Source organism: Fukomys damarensis, unplaced genomic scaffold (genome assembly GCF_012274545.1).
Source record: "Fukomys damarensis isolate Sample0158 unplaced genomic scaffold, DMR_v1.0_HiC HiC_scaffold_23, whole genome shotgun sequence".
In the NCBI taxonomy this organism is placed as follows: Eukaryota; Metazoa; Chordata; class Mammalia; order Rodentia; family Bathyergidae; genus Fukomys; species Fukomys damarensis.
The window spans coordinates 2,076,317-2,097,122 of record NW_022900935.1 but is presented as its reverse complement, the minus strand read 5'-3'; the positions used below and the strand labels follow the sequence as shown (position 1 = coordinate 2,097,122).

At 59.9% G+C, this 20,806-nt stretch overlaps 1 protein-coding gene across 1 annotated transcript in view; it reads right to left on the bottom strand.

Annotated features, from left to right (window-relative positions):
- The window catches only part of Padi1 (peptidyl arginine deiminase 1), a 27,588-nt gene extending 7,963 nt beyond the window's left edge, over positions 1-19,625 (bottom strand). Inside the window, exons 1-11 of the mRNA XM_010614193.1 lie at positions 19,489-19,625; positions 9,578-9,758; positions 9,227-9,299; positions 8,707-8,768; positions 7,829-7,946; positions 7,623-7,748; positions 6,450-6,622; positions 6,243-6,346; positions 5,420-5,543; positions 5,093-5,200; positions 3,619-3,770 (exon numbers count right to left, since the gene is read on the bottom strand). Of these exons, the coding sequence (XP_010612495.1) occupies positions 3,619-3,770; positions 5,093-5,200; positions 5,420-5,543; positions 6,243-6,346; positions 6,450-6,622; positions 7,623-7,748; positions 7,829-7,946; positions 8,707-8,768; positions 9,227-9,299; positions 9,578-9,758; positions 19,489-19,580 (1,313 nt within the window). The 5' untranslated portion in view covers positions 19,581-19,625. The remainder of the gene's footprint in view (positions 1-3,618; positions 3,771-5,092; positions 5,201-5,419; positions 5,544-6,242; positions 6,347-6,449; positions 6,623-7,622; positions 7,749-7,828; positions 7,947-8,706; positions 8,769-9,226; positions 9,300-9,577; positions 9,759-19,488) is intronic.
- Between the last annotated feature and the right edge of the window lie 1,181 nt (positions 19,626-20,806).

Sequence of the window (20,806 nt, the reverse complement as noted above, 5' to 3'; positions counted from 1 at the left end):
TTGGACACAAGATCTCACTGTGTAGGTCAGGCTGGCCTCCAACTCACAGCGATACCCCTGCCTCAGCCTCCCCAGGGCTGCCACGACAGGTGTGAGTCATAGCACCCAGCTGAAGGGATGGCTTTAAAAGCAGTGAGATGGTGGGGAGAAGAGCTGGGCGTCAGAAGTGTTCATGAGAAAACAGCCGCAGGAACCAGAAGGAGGCGTGGGGACGCGGCAGGGTCTCTCCAAGTTGCTTCCCCAGAGGATTGGACACACAGTGACCCCGGGCCTGGGCACAGCGGCCCTGAATCTCAGTGATCACCAAAGCCGCCACTAGGGGGCGGAAAGGCTCAAATAACGATCTAATGTGAGCCACAAAGGGTGGTGAATCAGCGGAGAAGGCACCTTGTGTTAGTTGATCACTGCTATGTGCCTGCCTTACTTCCCTCACACAAAGAATCTCTCATACGATCTCCTGGCAACCCTAGGACATACATGCAAATAGCAGTTAGGTCATGGGAAGGTGCTCTGTCAAGCTCCGAGACCAGTTCTCATGGGACCCCTTCTTGCACACTTGGGTCCATCTTGTAATGTTTCCGGCATGCTCTCGCCTCAGGACCTTTGCACAGGTGGTTTCTACTCCCTGGAACATTCTCCTCCCGGACAGCCACATCTTTAACTCCCATCACTTCCTCCAAGGCTTTGTCAAATGTCAGATTTCCACCCAGGTGTGCTCAGTGCCGGGCACACAGTGATTCAGCCAGGTCACTTCCTTTAACCCCGACCCCAGCCTTGTGAGGCACTGAGCATTACGATCCCCATTCTCCAGATGAGGACACTGGGGCTCAGCAGAGAGAACTACACGCATTCGTTCATGCATCCGCACCTCACTCACTGGTCAGAGGCACCACGGGGCCTTCTTACTTGCTGGATGTGTTTGCGAACTGCCCGCCTCTCCTGCCAGAACGTGTGCAGGTCTCTGCTCACCACTGATTGAACTCAAAAGCTGCAGCAGGGGCTCAGAACAGCAGCCCAAGGTGCTACATTTCGGTTTGCGGCCACAGGCAGGAGAGCCGGGTTCTGCTTGTACCATTAACACGCTGCGTGGTCCTAGACACGAAGCCGCCAGCAAAGTCTGGGGGACCCAGAGAAGCCCCACCACCACCTGCCCCTGCCTGCGCTCTGGAGTCCACAGGCTGCTGGGGGTGGGGATGACCTTGGGGGCCAGAGCGATGGCTGTGGGCTGCAGAGCGCCCCCTGGCCTGGACCTGCAGGGCCTGCCTGGCTCTGATCTGTCCATTTCTGCCCACAGAGAGCTCCTTTCCACTGCCACCCGGGCCTCGACTCCAGCGGGGAGAAACAGCAAGCCTGGCTCCTTCGTCATCTCCGCACCCCCTCTGGGCCCCAGGCCTGCTCACGGGAGGTCCTGATAAACTCATATCGAACAGGTGGACGAGTACGGGAATGAACACGTGTCTAAGCCACAGCTCCTCACCTGTAACACAAAGCTAGGAGCAGTCCTGACCAGACAGGGATGTAGGATGACACGAGGGAACTGGGCAGCACCTCATGTGCGAGGCACACAGCAGGTGGTCCTTAAACCTGGCCCCGTGAGCTCTAACCTGTTTGGTTGCAAGGTAGGCCCATGGCTGGGGGCCAGCTGGACCTTCCATAAGCGCTAGAAAAGCGGCTTAATGATAGCCGGGCGTGGTGGTGCACACCTGTAATCCCAGCACTCAGGAGGCTGAGGCAGGAGGATCACTGGGAGTTCGAGACCAGCCTGGGCTACATAGTGAGTTCCAGGTCAGTCTCAACTAGTGAGACCCTGTCTCAAAAAAACAAGAAAGAAAGAAAGAAACGTGGCTTAGTGAATTCTTTATCCTGTCATGCTGATTATATAGCTACCACAGGAAGTTTTATTAAGCCCATTTCACAGAGGAGGAAACTGAGGCAAGGTTTATAAAACACATTTCTTATTTAAAATATGGTTATCTCCCAACTGTACCTGGCACAGGATTTTTTTTTTTTTTTTTTAACCAGGGATCAAACTCTGGACCTTGGACTTGCAAGGCAGGTGGTGGCATCACTGAGCTAAATCCCCAGCCCTCAGGATATTTTTCAATGAACTAATCAAGCACCTACTATGTGCTGGGCTCTGTGGTAAGTACCCAAATCACTTGACCAGTAGATAGCAAAGCCAGGACCCAAACCCAAGTCTATCTGATTCAGATTCTGAAGGCCTCCGGGCCTTTCAGCCCCTGGATGTGGGCAGGACCCAGCCTCAGCCTAATCATGAGCAGGTGGGCATCTCCTGGCATGGGGACCCAGTTCAGCACCCTGGTTATCCAGGAAACCACTGCTGAACTGATCCAGAGCCCAAGGCTGCTGGTTGCCATGTGGCTACGTCATTTCCGGGGAGAAGGGCAGGGAGGGCCCTGAGCTGAGCTGGGAAGCAAGCATACAAATGCAGGCTTGTAGCTGCCCTTTTCTGAGCCTCTGCCTCCCAGCTTCAACGCAGGGACCAGAATCCTCCCACCCCGTTGGGGCCGGGCCAGGACTGAATGGTGTCCCCTGGGGAAGGTGTCGTGTGCAGCACATCACAGGGGCTACTACAAGTTTCCTGCAGAATGAAAGCTGCTCTCCAAAGCAATGTTTCCACCAATGACCCGCTCAGGAGCAGCTGGCTTTCTCCAGAGGCTCCCGGCACCCTCTGCTGGCTCCCTAGGCCTGAGCTTGCCTGACAGCTGGCCTCCCTGGGGTGGCGGAGTGACCCCAGCATGCAGGTGTGGATCATATACAAACCCTGGTGCGGACAGATCTGCTTCCTTTCCATCATTTCTATCTCAAACTGAGCAAATGAACAGGTCACACAGAGCTGAGAGCCGGCGGTACTGAGGACCGACAAGGCTGGTATCACCGGCAGTGAGTGAGTCTCCGGGGCCCGGCCACAGCTGGGGGTCGGGACACACCCAGGCTCCACGCCAGCCCCTCCCAAACGGACAGGTAGCCTCTGAGGCTTGCAGTGGGATCCTGAGAAACATTCCCTTGCTGGCTACCTTCAGGCAGGGTGGACAGCCCATTGGCCTAGGGTAGTAGACATCGTCACCTGTCTGAGCACTAAGCCCTAAATGCCTTGTGCCCTGCCCGGGGTGGGACCCGCCAAGTCACCTGGCATCCTGGCCGACTTCTCCCCCACCTGTATCCAGCCACCCTGGGCCCTGGTGACCTCTGGGCCCTTCCAGCTGAGGCCAGGACAGCCGGCTTCCTGGCGGGTGGTGCCCACAATCTCTCCCCCTGCCCCTGTGCCAGACACGTGTCACCACTACAGCCCTGCCACAGTCGCAGAGGTGCTGGGAATCTGGCCCGTCTGGGACGTCCCGACATGCATATTTAAGGCCGGTCACTAATGAAGCTCATAAAACGAGGTGGCCGAAAGACCCAAGGCCGCTAGTTTTCTGCTACGATTCTGTGACCTTCTAAATCCGAGCGTCTAGGACTCCGAGTCTCCGACTGTAGGATTCGAACCAGGGGTAAGACCACCTCTCAGAGCCGAGAAGTGTGCTGGTGACCAGGGGACCTCCGGGGTGCGTGTCGCCCCCACCCCAAGTGCCCCATCCCTTCCCCCTGGCCTCTCACTTGGGGTAGCTGCCGCCGATGAGGATCCGGCCCAGGGGGTACTCGGTGTCGCCCACTGTCACGGGTGGGCTGACGTCCAGGTTGCCGAAGGAATCTAAGCTGGAGGCGCCGGAGAAGAGGAGCTCCCGGGTCACGTAGCCGAAGTCCGGACCCTAGGGAGGGACCAGCGAGACCCCGCCCTGAGCAGGAGGGGTCAGTGGGGACAGCGAGGGGCGGCTCGGAAGAGGACTCTGAGCCCAGGCTGCTGCACCTGGAGGGCCTCGAGCCCCTCTCCCACACCCCTGCTCTCTGGACACCTTGTAGTTTAAGTTCAAGCCCCAAACCAAGGAGCAAACAGAAGGTCCCCAGGTGTCTGGAAATTAAGCGGCACCTGTCTGCAGAAACCGTGGCCAGAGAGAAAAATCCCAGCGGAAGTTAGGCCACATGGCGATGGGAAACAGCCCAGGAACCCTGGAGGGCCTGGCAGGGAGATGGAGGGGGACGGGGTGGTGCCACCAAGGCCCCAGCACCGCACTAGGAAGAAGGAAGGATACAAAGTCGCAGCCTCTGTTTCGAGCTAAGGAAAGGAAAACAAGCTAAACACAAATAAAGAGGATGAGAAGCCGCACAGGGAGAGCAGGAGTCAGCGAAAGATCCGCAGGTACCTACCCGCCGACGATCCTGGGACTGGCCGGCCAGCGCCCCCACCACGCCCCGCACTGCCCCCGGTTGAAGCACCCGGCCCTCTGGGTGAACGAACGCCCCTGCCCTGTGTACCCAAGGGCTCCGGGACCCATCACAGGCCAGGCCCGTCCCAGCAGGAGCGGCTGGGGGCCAGGAACAGTAGGGACAGTGTCCATCTCGAAAGGCAGTGTGCTGGGGGCCAGGAACAGTAGGGACAGTGTCCATCTCGAAAGGCAGTGTTGCCTAGTGGTGTGCGCAGGGGCTGTGGAGGGGGCCTGCCCAGCTTTGCCTACTGAGGCCACCACAGACGCACCGCGTGGCCTTGGGCAAGTTACTCGACACCCCTGAGCCTCAGTTTCCTCATCCTCAAAGACAGAACATAACCGTACGTATCAGTAACGGCACAGAGTGCCCCAGAGAAATCTAGGGGACACCTGGAGCTCCGTGTCCAATGGCTGCTGCTGCTGTCCCAATCCTGTGCACAAGAGGCAGCATGCTGCCTTTCACAAAGTAGGTGCTCAACAAACATTTGCTCTGAGGTAGACTCGAGCCCTTAAAAGCTGTGAGGGCTCAGTGAGTATGCATTCTCCCCTACAAAGCAGTTTGACCTCTCCTGCTGTTTCCCGTTGGGAACAAGCCCTCACCCAGCAGAACTCTGCTGTTCCACCCCTCCCAGAATAGGGGAGGGGCTGTGGGCTGCTTATCTGCATAAAATTTGCATCTCATTTGCAAGCCCACCACTCCTCCCATTGGCTCCCCATTGCTGGCGCCCTCCTGCCTCTCTCCCCAGTCTCTGCCCTGTACCACACACCAGGATCTTCTTATAGGGGAAATCCCGCAGGCCTCTGTTTCTGGGGGAGTCGAAGACCACTGGGAAGGACTTGTGAGGGGCCTCGATGTAGCCAAACTCCATCTCATCCTGCGGGGAGAAGAAAAAGCCACAGGCTGGTTTACAGCACAGGTGACCCCAAGCCCTGGGGGTGTGTGGCAGGGGCGGAGGTGAGGCCCCAGGACCCCAGCTGGAGAGGCTGAGATCCCTGGCTCCTCTGGGGAGGCCGAAGCAGTGAGGCCCGTGCAGGTCTCGGTCCCCAGGCTCAGCTGCAGGACGGGACCTTTGCCGGAGTCGCTCTGCACCCACCTGGATCCAGCGGTCATTACGATTCTCCACCCGGGGGCAGACGACCAGCTTGCAGCTGGCTTTCAGCGCCAGGTCAGCCATGTCATCCAGAAACTTCTCATTGGAGCCGTGCGCGTCTGTGACGCTGTAAAAGATTAGAGGGGGCGTGGCGATGACCCCCGGCTGGACCTCGAGACAGGCCCTGGGGCACAGGGTCCCTGCCCTGAAAGAGGCTCAGGGGCTCATGGGGGTAAGGTCCCCCGCTCTCGGTGACCCCTGTGATGTGAACACTAAGGACGGCGGTCAGGAGGTGGCCGTGGAGGTGACCTGAGGCTGCATCTTCCTGAGGAGGACAGAGCAAGAAGGGGCCTCAGCAAAGGGTCCGGGTGCCTGCAGGCGCCTAGGCTAGGCGGGCACAGCTCACCTCCACTACCCTTCTTTTCCTGCCTGCTCAGCCTCGGCCCTCTCCTTGGTCCTGACCTGCGACATTTGTGGTCTCCCCGCTGCCAGGGGCTGGAGCAGGACCTGAGAGAGGCCTAAGGCCGAGGCCCTGGTGGACCCTGGAGGCTGGGTCCCCGTCCCCAGCAGGCACAGGCATAGCCTGGACAGAGGGAGCCGGGCCTCCTGTGGCCCCAAGCAGCCTGAGCAGCGCCCGGCCCCCTGCCTGGACCAAATCTGGGGCACCTCGGCCTCTGCGAGGGGACCGAGGGGGACAAGATGGGGGAGCTCGAGCCCGTGACCTCAGCCAGACCCCGGCTGCTGCCCTGTGCCCTGCTGCTCTGCAGCCATCCCAGGGCCACCTCTCCAAGCCGGTCACGGGGACGGTAGCGGGGCTGGGGCACACCTGCACACATAGAGCTCCAGGGGCAGCTGGGTGCTGGGGGTCATGATCCAGGGCGCCACCCGGAAGACCACGGTGTCTGTGAAGAGAGGCACCTCGGGCAGGGACTGGAGGGAGAGGAGGACTCAGTGGCCTCGGGGGGACCCCAGGCTGCCCAGGCGCCCCCAGCCCAGCCCCCAGCGCCCACACCCTGTGCCAGCGCCCACCTACCGCTGTGTCCACCAGGCGGACGCTGAGAGAAAGCAGCCCTGAGAAGTCTGCGTCGGGAAAAGCAAGCCCCTCAGCACAGAACCTGATCTCCCGCTCCCCAGGACGCCGCTCCACTCTGTGGGACAGGTGCTGGGGCCCCAGCACCTGCTTGTAGTTGGAGACGGAAGTTCTACCTAGGGAGATCCAGAGTCAGGACCACGCTGGGACCTGGGGGTGGGGGGAGTGCTGCCAGGGCGGGTGACACCCACCGACGACACACCCACAGTAGGGAAGGTAGGGGTGGAGCCTTTTTGGTCAGGCTCACTTGGGTTCCTCTCCAAGTTTTGTCATGCAGAGCTGTGTGGCTTTGGCTCAGTGACTCAACCTCTCTGTGCCTCTGTTCCTCCGACATAGAATGGGCTAAAGTAAACTAAACTGGATCAAGAGCACCCGGTGCCAAAGGTGAAAACACCCAAATGGCTTTCCATGGATGAAGATAAACAAAATGTACAAAGTGTGCTCCACCTCTGAGACGGAATGCTGCCCATCCCCAAAAGTGAGGGAGTAGCTGGGCATGCACCCGTGAGGGATTACACCTGTACTCTGGGAGGCTGAGGCAGGAGGATCACAAGTCAGAGCCCAGCCTGAGCGACTCAGCGAATGGGGTGGTGAAAGCAATCCGGACTTGACAGAGGGAGCCAGGCCTCCTGTGGGCCCCCGCAGCCTGAGCAGGGCCTGGCCCCCTGCCCGGACCAAATCTGGGGCACCTTGGCCTCTGTGAGGGGACCTCACACCGCGGAGAGCTCTCTAAAGCCCATCAGTGGCTTGCTCTCTGATGCTCGATTTGGGCCAGGCTGTGGTCAGCGGCAGAGCGTCTCCCTGGCGTGGTCTAGCCCTGGGCTCCATCCCCAGCACCAACACCAGAAGACAGTGTGAGCCAGAGTGGCTCTGCCCAGGGGCAGCAGAGGTGTTTTGCTATTTATAAAAACACCAGTGGGCACCTCAGGGTTAAGGACGGGTGTTCTGCTTTGTTTTGTTTTTTGGTACTGGGGATTGAAAACCTTGTGGGATGCGGTGGCTGTTTGTGGGTTTCTGTAAGAGTCAGGAGGGGCGATGGGAGGTCAAGGGGCGCAGGGGAAGGAGGGAGGGAGGGAGGACAGGGGATAGGAGCGAGGAGGCCCTGTGGCCACTCACCCCGAGCTTGGAAGACCCGCACCCTCCTGGAGTCGGACAGGGACACGCTCAGGACCAGCTTGTGTCTGTCAAAGACCTCATCGGGGCCGTCACAGGTCAGCACGATGGGGGACATGTCCTGTAGGTCTGGGGAGCAGCTCCCGTGAGGCAACCCTTCCCGCACCCCACCAGCAGGGCCCCCTCCTGCCCGGCCCCTCTGTCACTACCGTCCAGCGACGCCAGCTGGCTGCTGCTGAGATCGGGCTCCGGGGACCCACGGCTGTCCTTGTCACAGTTCACCAGCAGAATGGCCCCGTGGCCCTCGGGGCCCCAGCGCCAAGTTTTCTGTGGCAAATCAAGAAGCTCAAGGTCAGGGCCGGGGATCTAGCTCAGTGGTGCCACCACCTACCTTGCAAGCGAAAGGTCCGGAGTTCCCCAGTACCAAAAAAAAAGAGAGAGAAGACCCTCAAGGTCAGAGGGAGCAAGTGGTTTCAGGAAGTGGCTCTGGCTACAGCCTGGGCTGGTTGCTAAGTAGGTTTGGAGACTTCTGTGTCCTGGGTTTGCTTAAAGATTTAAAGCTCGGTCGTACACTTGGGGGCTGCAGCTCCCAGGAAGGCACTAGACCCACAGCCACGCAGGCTGTCCACTTGTGCAGTGAACAACCTGCATAGCCGTCCGTGGCAGCTCTGCCCCAGCTCATCCACAAAGCCTTGTGATCCAGGCTGCCCCCTGGGGTCCTTCCCTTCTACCCCTCCCGGACATTTTCCAGGTGCTTCTTGTGGGAGAAAAGCCCTGAGCCCCCCTGTCCTCCTCCTCCCTCTTCAGGCTCTAACTGGGGCTGACTGCCCTCGTCCCCGCAGCCAGAAAGAGCTCGTGCCGTCACTCAACCACCTCTTCATGAAGCACCCACCTTGCTGTTGAAGGGGCCCAAATACAGTTCCCAAAATAGAAAACACAGCTGAAGAAGGACAGATCCCATTCCACATCACACAAGAGAGCCCGGGGGGTGAGCCGCTCCCCGACAGTCACCCCGGTGTGAGTTAACGTGGACTCGTGCCACGGTGGCTGTTTAAGCACGAGCTCCCTGTGCTGCTGGGGGCCCCACCTTGTCCCCTTGGCGTCTCTTCACTTTGCCTGTGCGGCTGGTGTCGACATCAAGGGAAACATCTGGAAAGGGGTGGGGAGCAGCCGCTGTCTTCAGAGTCCTGTGAGGCCCAGGAGCCCAGCCCTACGCACCGTCCCCAACCCGGGTGGCATCTGTGGTCCTGCTGCAGAGGCACCCAGGCCTTCAGCTCTAGAATGACTTGCTCAGTGTCAGTGGCTTCTAGATCACGTGCTGGTGGCTCTGAGTCTGGCAGCTGGGGTCCGGCCCAGGCCCCGCGGCCAGGTCCTGCCACTCACGGAGTGGGCTGCCCTGGGCTGGCTTCCCAGCCACAGTTTTGTGCTGGATCCTGCAGGTCCCAGCCGGCCCACAGAGACTCTGGGTGCTGGAGGCCTACTGGGGCCCTAGCCAGTGGCCGGGAACTTTCTAGGCTCCTGTGGCTCCAGCCACTGGATTCCCATGGCCCCCCACTCTGCCAGGCCCCTCTAACAGCCCCTGGTCACAGTCCCGGGACAGGACTTACCCACTGCAGTCAGGTACAGCAAGCTGTGGGCCAGGGGATGGTTCTCCTGCTGCTTGAAATATGACACCTTCACCTGTGGACGTCAGCCCTTAGCCCAGGGCAAGGCCACTCCCCAGAAAGGGGGACAGCAGGGAAGGGAGGGTTCTCAGATGGAAGCTGGTACTGCCTGGGCCCCCCGAGCTGGGGAGCCAGGAAGGCCGGTGCCGTGTGCCCTGAGTGGGTTGGGTGTCTGCAGATGCCGTGCTGTGCGGACGTGGGGTGCTGTGTGCACGCAGAGCCATAGGGCTCCTACCTCCGGGAGGGGAAGCGTCGGGGAGACCCAGCCTCTCCCTCTGAGGAAGTGGCTCTTACCTTGAGGTCGTTTACATCCTCACTGGCTGTGTCCACGGATAAGATCACGTCCACGGTGGCGTCCAGTGACCAGTGGGCCTTGCCTGTGGGTTCTGTCATCCGTCTGGGATCAGAGGCCACTAAGACCTGCACCTTAGAGCTCGAAGAGACCCTGAAGGTCTTGGCACCCCTGGGCACATCTCTGGCAGAGGAGCAAGAGAGGAAGAGAGCCAGGGCTCAGGAGGGTCGCCACAGTGAGGTGGTGGGCAGGGGCTGCCCCTTAACAGCTGCCTCAGGGACCCCTATCCCCAAGCCTCACTGTGTTTCAGCCACACTGGCCTTCCTGCTGGCCCCAAAAGATGCAAGCTGTCCTGCCTCAGGGCATTTGCATGGCCATTCTCTTTGCATAAAAGGCTTTTCCTTGGTTCCCCAGGGCTCACTGCCTCGAACTTCAGGGCTCCACTTACGCATCACCTTCTGAACGGAGCCCTACCACTCCACCCTGTGCTCCCTCCAGCCCTCTCCCCTTGCCATGTTTGTGATCTGTCTCCCTCTAGTTCGGCTTCACTGGGGCAGGGAGTTTTGTGTGTTTGGCTCACTGCTATCTCTTAGTACTTGTGTAGGGCCTGACATATAGTAAGTGCTCAGTGTGCATTCGTTATCAAGTTACTGGGTTCTTACTTCTGGCTGCCTTGCAGGGTCTCAAGCCTGTCTACCCTGGATGGGGTGCAGCCCTGGACTGGCAGTGCCTGGTGCAACCTCTCCCTGCCCTCACACCCCGTGTCCTCCAGGCACCCCGGAGCTCCGGGCTCTGGAGGGGCCGAGAAGCTCCCAGGCCTTCAGCTCTGTTTCCTGGGCCCGAGCCGCAAGGCCTCCACCCCCTCCTCCTGGCACCGGCTGCTCCCAGCCTTTCTGGGCCACAGGTGCAGAGAAGGGCACCCTGGAGCTCACACCTGGAGGGGAATCCACGCTACATGTCGGGGCGCCACCATCCCCGTCAAGGCCCCCAGAGGATCTGCCCAAGGCCAGCACCGAGCTCAGGTCCGCTCACAGACGTCTGCCTGACTACAAAGACGCCGCTGGAGGAGTCCTTGTACCACCTTCCCTGATCCTTTCCTGGACCCTCAAGGACCTGCACAAATATTAAACCTCCGGAGAAGCCACAGCAACCCTCTGCCAACCGCTGCCATGGTCGCTCTCCCCATCAAACGGCAAGGACGCCGACTCCTACTGGTCTGCTCGGCACTCCCTGTGCCCCCGCAGCCCGCCAGGCCACTCTTGTTATCCCCACCTCACAGGCCACGCAGGAAGGGCGAGGGCTCCCGGAGCTGCTGGCTGGTGATGCCCCCCACCCCACGATCACGGCCTCTCCACCCCCACCAGCCAGGGTGCCCTGCAGGAACCCTCCCGCCTTCCCGCCCTGAGTCTCATCTGACCCGTCCCACGTCACACACCACCTGAGTCCCCTTGACCTTTGCACTCTCGGAGACCTGCTGCTCGTGGGGGCTGCGGCCCCGCATTGGGCCATCGCCGGGGACTGGGCCCGCTGCGACATCGGCGTCCGTCCATCCTTCCAAGGCCGCTAAGGCCCTGGACACTGCCCCTGCTCCTCCTCCCCTCGCTGTCACCTCCAGCCACCACTTCCTTTCCACAGTCCCCAGGGCCGTCCGCCTTGTTCCAGTCTCAGCCGGCTCACCCTTCCCTCTGCCCCCGGTCACAGCCAGTGTTCCGTCACCCTGCACCCGGGCCGCACCACGGCTCCCTGGGTTCGTGACCTCTGACCTCCAGGGACCCCCGATACTTCCTGGCTGTCCCAGGAAACCACTCCGCACTCCTCTCGGCACACGCGCCTTGAGCCCACATCCTGCCTGTCCTCCTGGAAGCCTCCGCCCAGGGCACCCTTTCTCCATTTCCTCCACCCAGCAGGCTGATGTGCTGCAAATGTTGCCCGTCCTAAAGCCAGGGTTCGCCTCAAAACCGTCTGTGTCCAGCACCGCTCCCTCTGGGCCTTCTCCGCTGAGCCCTACAGCTGAGGGAGCGGGCATGAGTCCGTGCTAACCCCGGCGTCATGGCTGTCGGCCGATACACACTTAAGGCTCGGTGGGAAGCCAGGCCTGGTGTCCGCCGAGGCGGGGAGAGGTTCTGAGCGTGTGTCAGCCGGCGCTCGCAGCTGAGATGTGCCCCACGCACTGACTTGAGACGCCTGCGGGGTCTGTCGGGACCTCACCCCAACTCTCTGCTGCAGGACGCCCCCCATCCTGCGCCCCCTCCAGCCGCCTTCCACGCCGCAGCTGGCTTTCCTGCTCCACCGCCTGCTGTCTGGAGCGCAGTGCTCACAGGGGCCTGTGGTGTGCCGGGGCCCCGATTCCTTCTGAGAGAGCCCGTGAGTGGCACCCTGAACCCCACCCCACATTCACGCCGGCCCACAGCGCTCGTCACCTGTCCGCCTGCCCCTCTGGAGCGCAGTGACTCCCGCCACTCCCTCCGAGACACCGCCTCATCTGTGTCGGGCTCCGGGCACAGTGAACGCACGCCAGACGGGGACAGTGGCTCGGTCAGGACAGCCCTGGAGCACCAGGTGCTGAGTGGGGTTGGACACAGCCTGCCTGGCTCCCAGCCCACCCCACACACCCTGAGAGCAGGCGGACGTGAGCCCAGCGCTCCCAGGGGGCAGCAGAAGGGTTTCCGGCTTGTGGGAGTCCCTGATTCACTCCCTCCTCAGGGGCTGCCTCTGCCAGACAGGGCGGGGCTGTGGGGAGCCGACCACAGCTCTGGGCAAAAGTCACAGCCCTGGAGGCACAACCCCCAACCTGGAGTCTTGATCCAATGATGATGATGATGAAAGGAGAGGAAGGAAAGCACAGGGCGCAACTCCCTGGCCTCCTGCAGTGTGATTTCCCCCTCCACCCCAACTTGCTCAGCCTCCTTGGGGTGCTGGGCTCCTGTACCCCACAAGCCCCACCACCTCACCCTGCTACCTACAGGGGCCAGGTGAAGTGCACTTGGGGTGGCTTCCACAGTGGCAGAGGGGGCGGAGCCAGGGTGCACTCCCCAAACTCAGGGTCATGGGCAGTGGCGGGTTTAAAAGCCCCCTTTAAAAGAAGTGGGCCATAGTCCCGACCTTGGAGGGGACCCATCCCGGTGTCACCCTGGTCACCACTCCAGTTATTCAGCTGAGGATCCGCCCACCCCTGCAAATGCCACCTCCTCTAGAGCCTCCTGCGGGCCCTGTGTGGAATGTGGCCTCCCTGTCCTGCTCTGAGGAGAGGATATAATACAAATGGCCCCTTCTAGGGGTGCCCGGGGGTCCAGTAGGGGATGCAGTTAAAGTGCAGCCCTTATCGGGGTCAGGCAGCGTCACCACTACCGGGACTCTTCCCAGAGCCCTCAGCGGCCCTGCCACTCCTTCTAGGACCGCTGTTTCTTCCCCACAGCCCAGGCAGGCTTCTCTCTGACCCTTCACGGTCCGTCTGTGGCACCCAGGCCTGAATCCAGCCTGACTCGCCCCGCTCCGCCCCCACCCTTACAGGGCTGCAAAAGTCAATCCTAAAGAATCTCCAGAGGCCGCCGAGGGCGGGGTGGGATGGTAACACCAACGTAATCCCAGCCCTGACTGCTCTGGCAAGGTGTACGCCCATCTCTGGTTATGGCACGGAGGGGCACGGCACACAGGACTGTGTACTCTGTGTCAGGCACACACTTGGCCCTGCACGCCCATGATCCCCTCTGTCCTTCACCACAGCCTCCCGGGGAAATGTCACTGTCCCCATCTGGCAGAAGAAGACAACTTCGCAGATCGGTCCAGTAACTTTCATCTGGTCACACGGCTGGCAGAGGGAGCGGGGAACAGCAGCTTCGTCTTCTCTGGTGGGCTTTCCTGGCCTTCTGCCTGTTCTGAAAATGCCCCATCAGGCTGAGGGAGGAGGAGGTCTGGGGGTGGGCCTAGGAAGGAAGCGGGAAAGCGTCCAAGCTGCGCAGCACAGCTCCTCGGGACACCTGACTCAGGGTGGGGACCGCGGGTGGGAAGCCACTTTTCTGGCTCTTGCTCAGACCTTGCAGCAGCAAGGAGAGTGCAGCCAGCAGGGTGGCACCTGTGACCTTCCAGTCACCTCCCGCTCTAAGATGACAAGATGTGCGTACGCGCTGGGTCAGAGGACCTCGGGAGCTCATCCTGGTTTCTGAGCTTGAGCACTTCCCCTGACAGGCAGCTCACCACCTCACACCCCTCCCTGCTTTGGCAGCCCTGGCAACTAGAAAGTCCTCCCTTTTCCCTGATGACAGCCTCCCTCTCCAAAGCTCCCACCCCCGGGGGCTGGGCAGGAGGGGTAGAACGATGCCAAACCAGAGGGCAGGCCTCAGGCCACTCCTGCCCACCAGGAGCCCCTGATATGCCAGCATCCAGGTGTCCCACACTTGAAGTTTCATGGGCTGAAGCCGGAAAAGAGGTCGCAGCCCCCGCCAGCGGGACCTGGCAAGTCCCTCCGGTGCACCCAGCTCCACAGACGGCTGGGCCAGGAGCAGAGAACGAGGCTGGCAGCCCCATATCAAGGCCAGCCCATCCCTCCCCCATCCTGGCCTGGGCACGGGGACTGCACGGAGGAAGAGCTGCCAGCCCAGCTTCTGGGAGGCCCCCAAGAGGCCACAGAGTCCTCATCCAACTCTTCCACCAGAGCAGGTGAGCAATTTATCCCCCACTTTAGAGAGCAGAACTAAAATGTCGACGTGGTCACAGAGGGCCACAGAGGCAGAGCTGGGGTTTGGCCGGAAGACCACGCACTGCCTCATCCCCGTTGTACCCCTCACATTGACCCAGCAAATTCCCGGGTGATGAGCTCTCGGCATCGGGCTCACAGAACCTGGAATCAGGCAGACCTGGGTTCAGATTCCAGCTCCCGCATGTGTGTGCTGTGTGACTTCAGAAAAGCCTCTCTACCTCTCTGGGTCTCTGTTTCTTTGCCTGTAAAGTGGGGCTCATAGTGTCCCTGGAAGACCTCCCAGAAGTCTGGCATCACAGAGGGCGTGGCTTGTCCTCTCCCTCCAGATACCGATCAGTTGATCCTGGGCACTTTACGCCCTGCCCCTCCTCAAGGCGGCCACACCCAGGGAAGCCAGGTGGAGGGCCCAGCAGAAGGGGACAGCTCTCACTCACCGGCCTACCCAGCAGAGGCAGAAAGAGGCTGGGAGCCAGTGCAGGCTGAGAGAAGGGACCCCAAGTTTAAAGCCAGCCTTAAGGTGAGTCTCTTCTCCCCTCCCCCAAACACACCTCTGCTCTGTGGATTACCAAATCCCTCATCTGTAAAGTGGGGGAAGTAAAGGTGCCAACTTCATAGGTATAAACAACAGGTGATATCATTCTCACCTACTGTGGGAGAAAACAGGCTCAGAGAGGCTAAGTGACTGGCCAAGGTCACACAGCCCACACGGACCAGCCTGACCCCAGCCTGACCCCAGCCTGAGGTTCCAGGACTACGGGCCATCCTGTTCTCAGCAGCCACCACATTGGCTCTCCCATGTCATGCAGCCCAGCCAGGGCCGCTTCTTGGGGACAGCTGCTTTCTTCCTGCCTGGGGTCCACATGCCCCAGCCCACACTGTCCTGTGCCCAGCAAGCTTGGTGCCGGGCAGCTCAGCCCACAGCTGCCCTGTGTGCCCACTTCAGCCAGCACAGGCCAGAGAGGATGGGAGACAGCAGGGTCTAGAATGTGGTCAGGAACGTGATGGTCTGCAGGGCTTCCGGTGGCCCTGATTCCTGCTCAGAAGGACCAGGTTCTCTGCACTGGGGCCACTGAGTTTGGAAGCACAGCTTCCTCAACACCAGGCTAAGGGCCTAGGAGCCTGGAATGGCAGACTTTGGGACACCAGCCTTTTCTGCTCACAGCTGGGGCTTCCTCCCAGTTGTGTGGAAATGAAGCTCCTTCCAGCTGCCTCTCTGGGAGGGACAACGTGGCAGAGACACGCAGCCACAGAGCACAGCAAGAGACTTCCATTTACGGAGCAGCGGAGGACAGGGTCGGGGGAGGCTGCGTCCCTGTGCTCCTGGGCCTCCAGTCTCCTCCTGGGGTCCACAGTGAGAGCTGCCGGGCTGAACCCGGGCCTCTGGCCCGGGGGTGGGGAGAGGGGTGGAACTTGTCGCGGGAAGGGAAGAGGAGATGGGCAGGATGAGGAGCATCCAAATACTCGCCCCCAAGAAGCCATAGGAAAGGGCAGGGGATGAGGGAGAGGCGGGGCTCTCAACCCACCCAAAATGGCAGATGGCGAGGGGCCCAGGGAAGCAGGGACATCTGTGGAATGGGGGGGGGACTCTGAGACCCTCCCTGGTGCAGGGCCTCACATTCCAAGGAGGCCCAGATTCAACACTCTCGGGGTCCCGAGGAGGTGTTGTGTTCTCTTCCTCCTGTGGTCCAGGAACCCTCCAACTTCAGCCGGCACCCCGACTGCCAAATAAGGGTGTCCTTCTGGGCAGGATGCAGCAAGAGGAGAGGGTGTCCCGGCCTGGCACTGGTTGGGAATTAGGGATTAGAGTCGGCACCAGTCCTGTCATTACCTCCAGCGCCCGGTTCAGCTTCACTGTAGCGAGGTACCCAAAGCACTCATTTGCTCGGTGTAAACAACAGGAAGGGCTTCCTCACCACACTGCACAACTCTGCTATGCCAGCCTCGCTCTGTGAAGCACAGGGAACCCCAGAAGATGCCCTTGCCCAACCCCTCTGTGGCGAGTGAGCGAGTCCCCCGGCCTGGCAGCCTCTCCCCTTGAACTTGCCAGTCCTGCCGCTCTCCCAGTACCAGTCTGCTTTGCCCTGTTTTTGCAGGCTGAGGAAGACAGGAGAAGCGCGGGAGAAAGGCCCAGCTCCTGCCCAACCAGCCTTCTCCATCCCAGGGGCAAATGATCATCGTGGCCTCCAGCTTTACTGCAGGCCTTTGCGCAAGTAAGGGGGACCGAGCAGACCAGCAATAGATTCCCCATGATGCTCAGCGCGGCTTTATCGACCTGAGCTTAAAGGGGCCAGCTGACGTCCCCAGGCAAGAACGGGGCCATCCGGGACAATCTGACAAGATCTAGGGAGCCAGGGTGGAGAGCCAGCCCCCTGGGGTGTAGGGTAGTGATAGAGAGCCAGCCCCCTGGGGTTTAGTGTCAGAGTGATGAGCTAGCTCACCAGAGTAGAGCAAGGGGGTGGAATCTATAGTATACACTGAGTCAGAAGCCCTAAGGCTTCGTCAGGCTGGCTTACCCCCGGCCACACAATTATCCCAAACACAAATATATCTCCAAAGAACCAGTCCATGAAGCCCCCAGCGAGGAGTCACTTCCTGTGACATCACCTTGCATACCCATCTCCCAGAGGGCTCAGGCTCCGGGCGGTTCAGGACCGCACACCTCTCTGGGTGGCTCTCCTGCTACTACCATCCGGCCGGTTTATAAAGCCCTGCTTGGCTTCAGCTGGAGCCCAGACCCGGCAAGCAGGTGGGATGCCCCGAGTTCCTCAGCCTTCATCTGCCCGGGGGCCACCATCCCTGGAGCAAGATTCAGGCTCCTTGAGCCCCTTCAGGGAGACAATTCCAGGTTCCCGCTTCCGTCCACCCTACACCTCACCAGGAGGAGGCTTCTCCCAAGCCTGAACTCCGGCTCTGGTTTGGGCTCTCAGCATCTGACCCGAGGGCCCCACACCTAGGGTGGGATCTCGCTCCCTCCCAGCATCAGGTAGAGGACGTCGCTGCCGCCCCCAGCCGCTTCCTGTGTCCTCGCCTGGCAAGGTGCTCTCCAAGGTTCCGAGGACTCTGTGTCCTCTAGAGCTTCGCAGAGCGTGCCCAGTGCTCCCAGCACACACACCCGCACTGTCCTCATCCCCTGCCACTCCTGAGGGGCGATGGGAGGGAGCCGCCAGACCCTGCCCAGGGCCCTCAGAGCTGGGAGCATCCCCTGCCAGGGCTCCCACAAACAATGGGCCCTGTATGTGCATAGTTGCTTCTTTGCCAGGTCTATTAAGCTTTGCACTATTGCTCCCCCATTTGCCAGGCGCAGAGACAGGCTCAGAGAAGGGCAGCAGCTTGCTCAAGGTCACACAGCCACCCACGAACAGAGCCAGGATGAAAAGATGAATCTGTCCAACTCCCGAGTCTGAGATTTTTTACCCCCTTGTTCAACTGTACAGGGGACCCAGCTCATCTCTCCAGGTTCAGAAATGAAGCCCACGGGGGGCCAGGGACTTGGCAGTGAGCTGGTGACAGGACCACAACCAGAGCTGAGATTTTCTTAGCCCCTGTCAAATGCTTCCGGCCTTAGTCCATGACGTGGCAAAGGGTCTGAGGCTCTAAAAGTGCGTTCCAGGAACAATCACAGCCTTGGATGAGAGCAGGGCCTTAACCAGACAGGTAGGGCCCCTGAGGACACCTTCCCTGTCCTGGGCGTTAAAGTAGGACTGCCAGGAGCGATGCAGGATAGATGTCTACTTCAGCTAAACAGCAGATTTTTGTAATATAGCTACGTTCCATGCAAAACACACACACACAAAAATTCTGAGGGCTGGACGTACAAATAGTGGCACGCTTGTTTAGCATGCCCCAAACCCTAGGTTCAATCTTCAACGCCAGCCATATGCGGTAGTATACACCTGTACAGATCCCAGCACTTGGGAGGCTGAGGCAGAAGGATTGCTGGTGAGTTTGAGGCCAGCATGGGCTACACAGTGAGTTAAAGTCCAGCCTGAAATAATAGTGAGACCCTGTCTTTAAAAAAAAATCTCTAGCACCATGCATACATGCACGCAGGCACACACGCATGTAAACTCTATTTCATCTGAAGTTTAAGCTTTGCTAGGCATCCTGCATTTTCACTCACTGAACCTGGTGGCTCTGTGTGAAAAGGGCAGGAGAAAACCGGACCTACTTAGAGTCAAGGCCCGGCACTTGGCTTCTTGGCTTTTTCCCCATCTGATCACTTGGTCCCAGGCCAGTGCCCAGGAGAGGAACAGAGAAAACTCCAGGGCATAGGCTCAACCTGAGGTCAGGTGGGAAGCTGGGCCCAGCACCCCTTCACCATACCGGGCCAGCACAGGCCTCGGGACCCGAGAAGGTGATGGGAGCTCAGGCGCACTGGTCACAGGCCCCAGCACATGGAGGGGAACCTGGGCCCCCGTCTGCAGAAGGCCCGGCTCCACCTGGTCCAGCAGGGATGGAATCCTGTCTATCAAGTCCAACTCCTCAGTGGCCAAGTGGGGAAACTGAGGCTGATCCAGGTCCCTGAGTGCCCATCTTGACAGAGCCAGGACAGGAAGACCTGGGCCCACGGGAGAAGCTGATGTTCTGTCTGCTCCTCCCGTGTCATCTCTGCCACTATCACAGTTACCATCGTCACCGCCACAGTCATTGTCACCATCACGGTCTCACGCTGTGCCCCAGGCTCACCTCTTAGGTTGTCATTGAGATTCCTTAGCCTCTCCGCTGATCCCAGTCACCCCAGATCCCTGTCTGGGCTCCAGGACCAAGCTGGCGCGCATACCTCCCACAGCAGAGCGACGAGGAGTTAGTGAGAGATCGGGTGGAAGGGGAGGTTCGGTCTCCGTCCCATCCTGAACCGTTTGCCCTGATGCCCCACAAAGCTGCCCTCGGATGTCAGAACACAATCCAGATTCCAGGGCCCGGCTCCAGGGCACAGAAATGGAACCCTGAGGCTAGACCCTTCCTTGTCCAGGGGCCGGAGGCCATTGCCCTAACCCCAGGGCCCAGGAGCCGGAGCCCAGGTGCACCTGAGCAGACCCCAGTCCCTCCTTCCCACCTCTGCAGCCACCTCCACCTTCTCCGCTGTGAAACGGCCTCCTCCTGCATCCTCACCCTCGACAAGCCCAGCTGGTTCCCAGCATGGCAGCCCCATCGCCCCGGTGCCCCGTTTGAGCACAGCCCTGTGCAGCCAGGCAGGTGCCTCCCCGCAGCTCTCACCTGTGGACATTAACCTGAATCTCGGTCCCCACCACACACACGGCATAGGTGGGCTTCTTCAGGGACAGCTGCACAGCTCTCCGCGGAGCCATCCTGTCCCCTGCTCCCCAGCTCCAAGGACAGCTCTGGCACCCGGTAGCTGCACGCCCGACTCCCAGCTCCTCCCGGGCACCCAGGCACCAGAAAGGAGTGTCAGCTCTGATGCACTGGAGCTCCTCTCCTCCCTTTTAACTTTGCCCTGCAACCTGGTTAGCCTGCCTGAGTCTCCGCCTCCTGGCTCCACGCCCAGAGTCCTCCTCAACTCCTGGAGGCTGGGAGGAGGGGCCCTCACCTCTCTGGCAGATGGAAAAGGGGGCTTCCCTGGGGGCCCCGGCTGGAGCTTGGCTCCCCAGCTGCCCCTGCACCCACCTGTGGCCTCTGTCCACAGACTCGGTGCCTGAACCCACACCAACATTGTCAGCGTTTCTGAGGGCTGACTGCGTGTCTCGTGCCAGCTAAGCACTTGGCAGATCGAATCTCCTAAGCTGAGGCCAGGTGGCATCACAGTGGAGACAGGTGGGAAACATAAAAATATAAAAGTGGCATAAACTTTATTTGGTTACTTTTATTATTATTTTTTTTTCTTTTTGGTAAGGGGGATCAAACTCAGGTCCCTCTGCTTGCGAGGCAGGAGGCAGAACCACGGAGCTAAATCCCCAGCCCTGGTTACTTTTCATTTTGAGGTCCATCCTGGAGTGATCTTTCTTACTGCCACACAGCTGATTGCTGTAAAGCCCACTACACCCAAAAGTACCAGGTTTACCCTGTGGACACAGCAAAATGACACTTCAGGATGTCTCTTCATCACCCATCCCCAATTAACCAGGGCCCTAGTTGTTTTACAAATTGTTGTTGTTACCGGGGATCGAACTCAGGACCTTGCACTTGCAAGGCAGGTGGTGGAACCACTGAGCTAAACCCCCAGCCTATCTAGCTGCTTTATTTAATAGCATTTCTAGGCATAAACCCGTCCCTCTCATATGGGATACAGTAGGGAGTACAAAAAGCAGGTTCCTAAAGAGCACATGAGGCGTTTCCGTTAGAGAAGAGTGGATGGATGGGCTGATGGGAAAGAGTAAGGGAGGAAGGCGTGAAGAACTGTCTTCAAAGATGATGCTGGGAGTGTCTGGCTCAAATCCTAGCGCTGCTTCTTACAACCCCTAGGGGCCACCAAGTTATCTAGGCGCTCTGTGACTCAGTTCCCCCCATGTAAGGTGGCAGCTATAACCACAGGACCTGTCGAATCGGGTCAGTGTGGAGAACACGAGCTCTGTGTAAG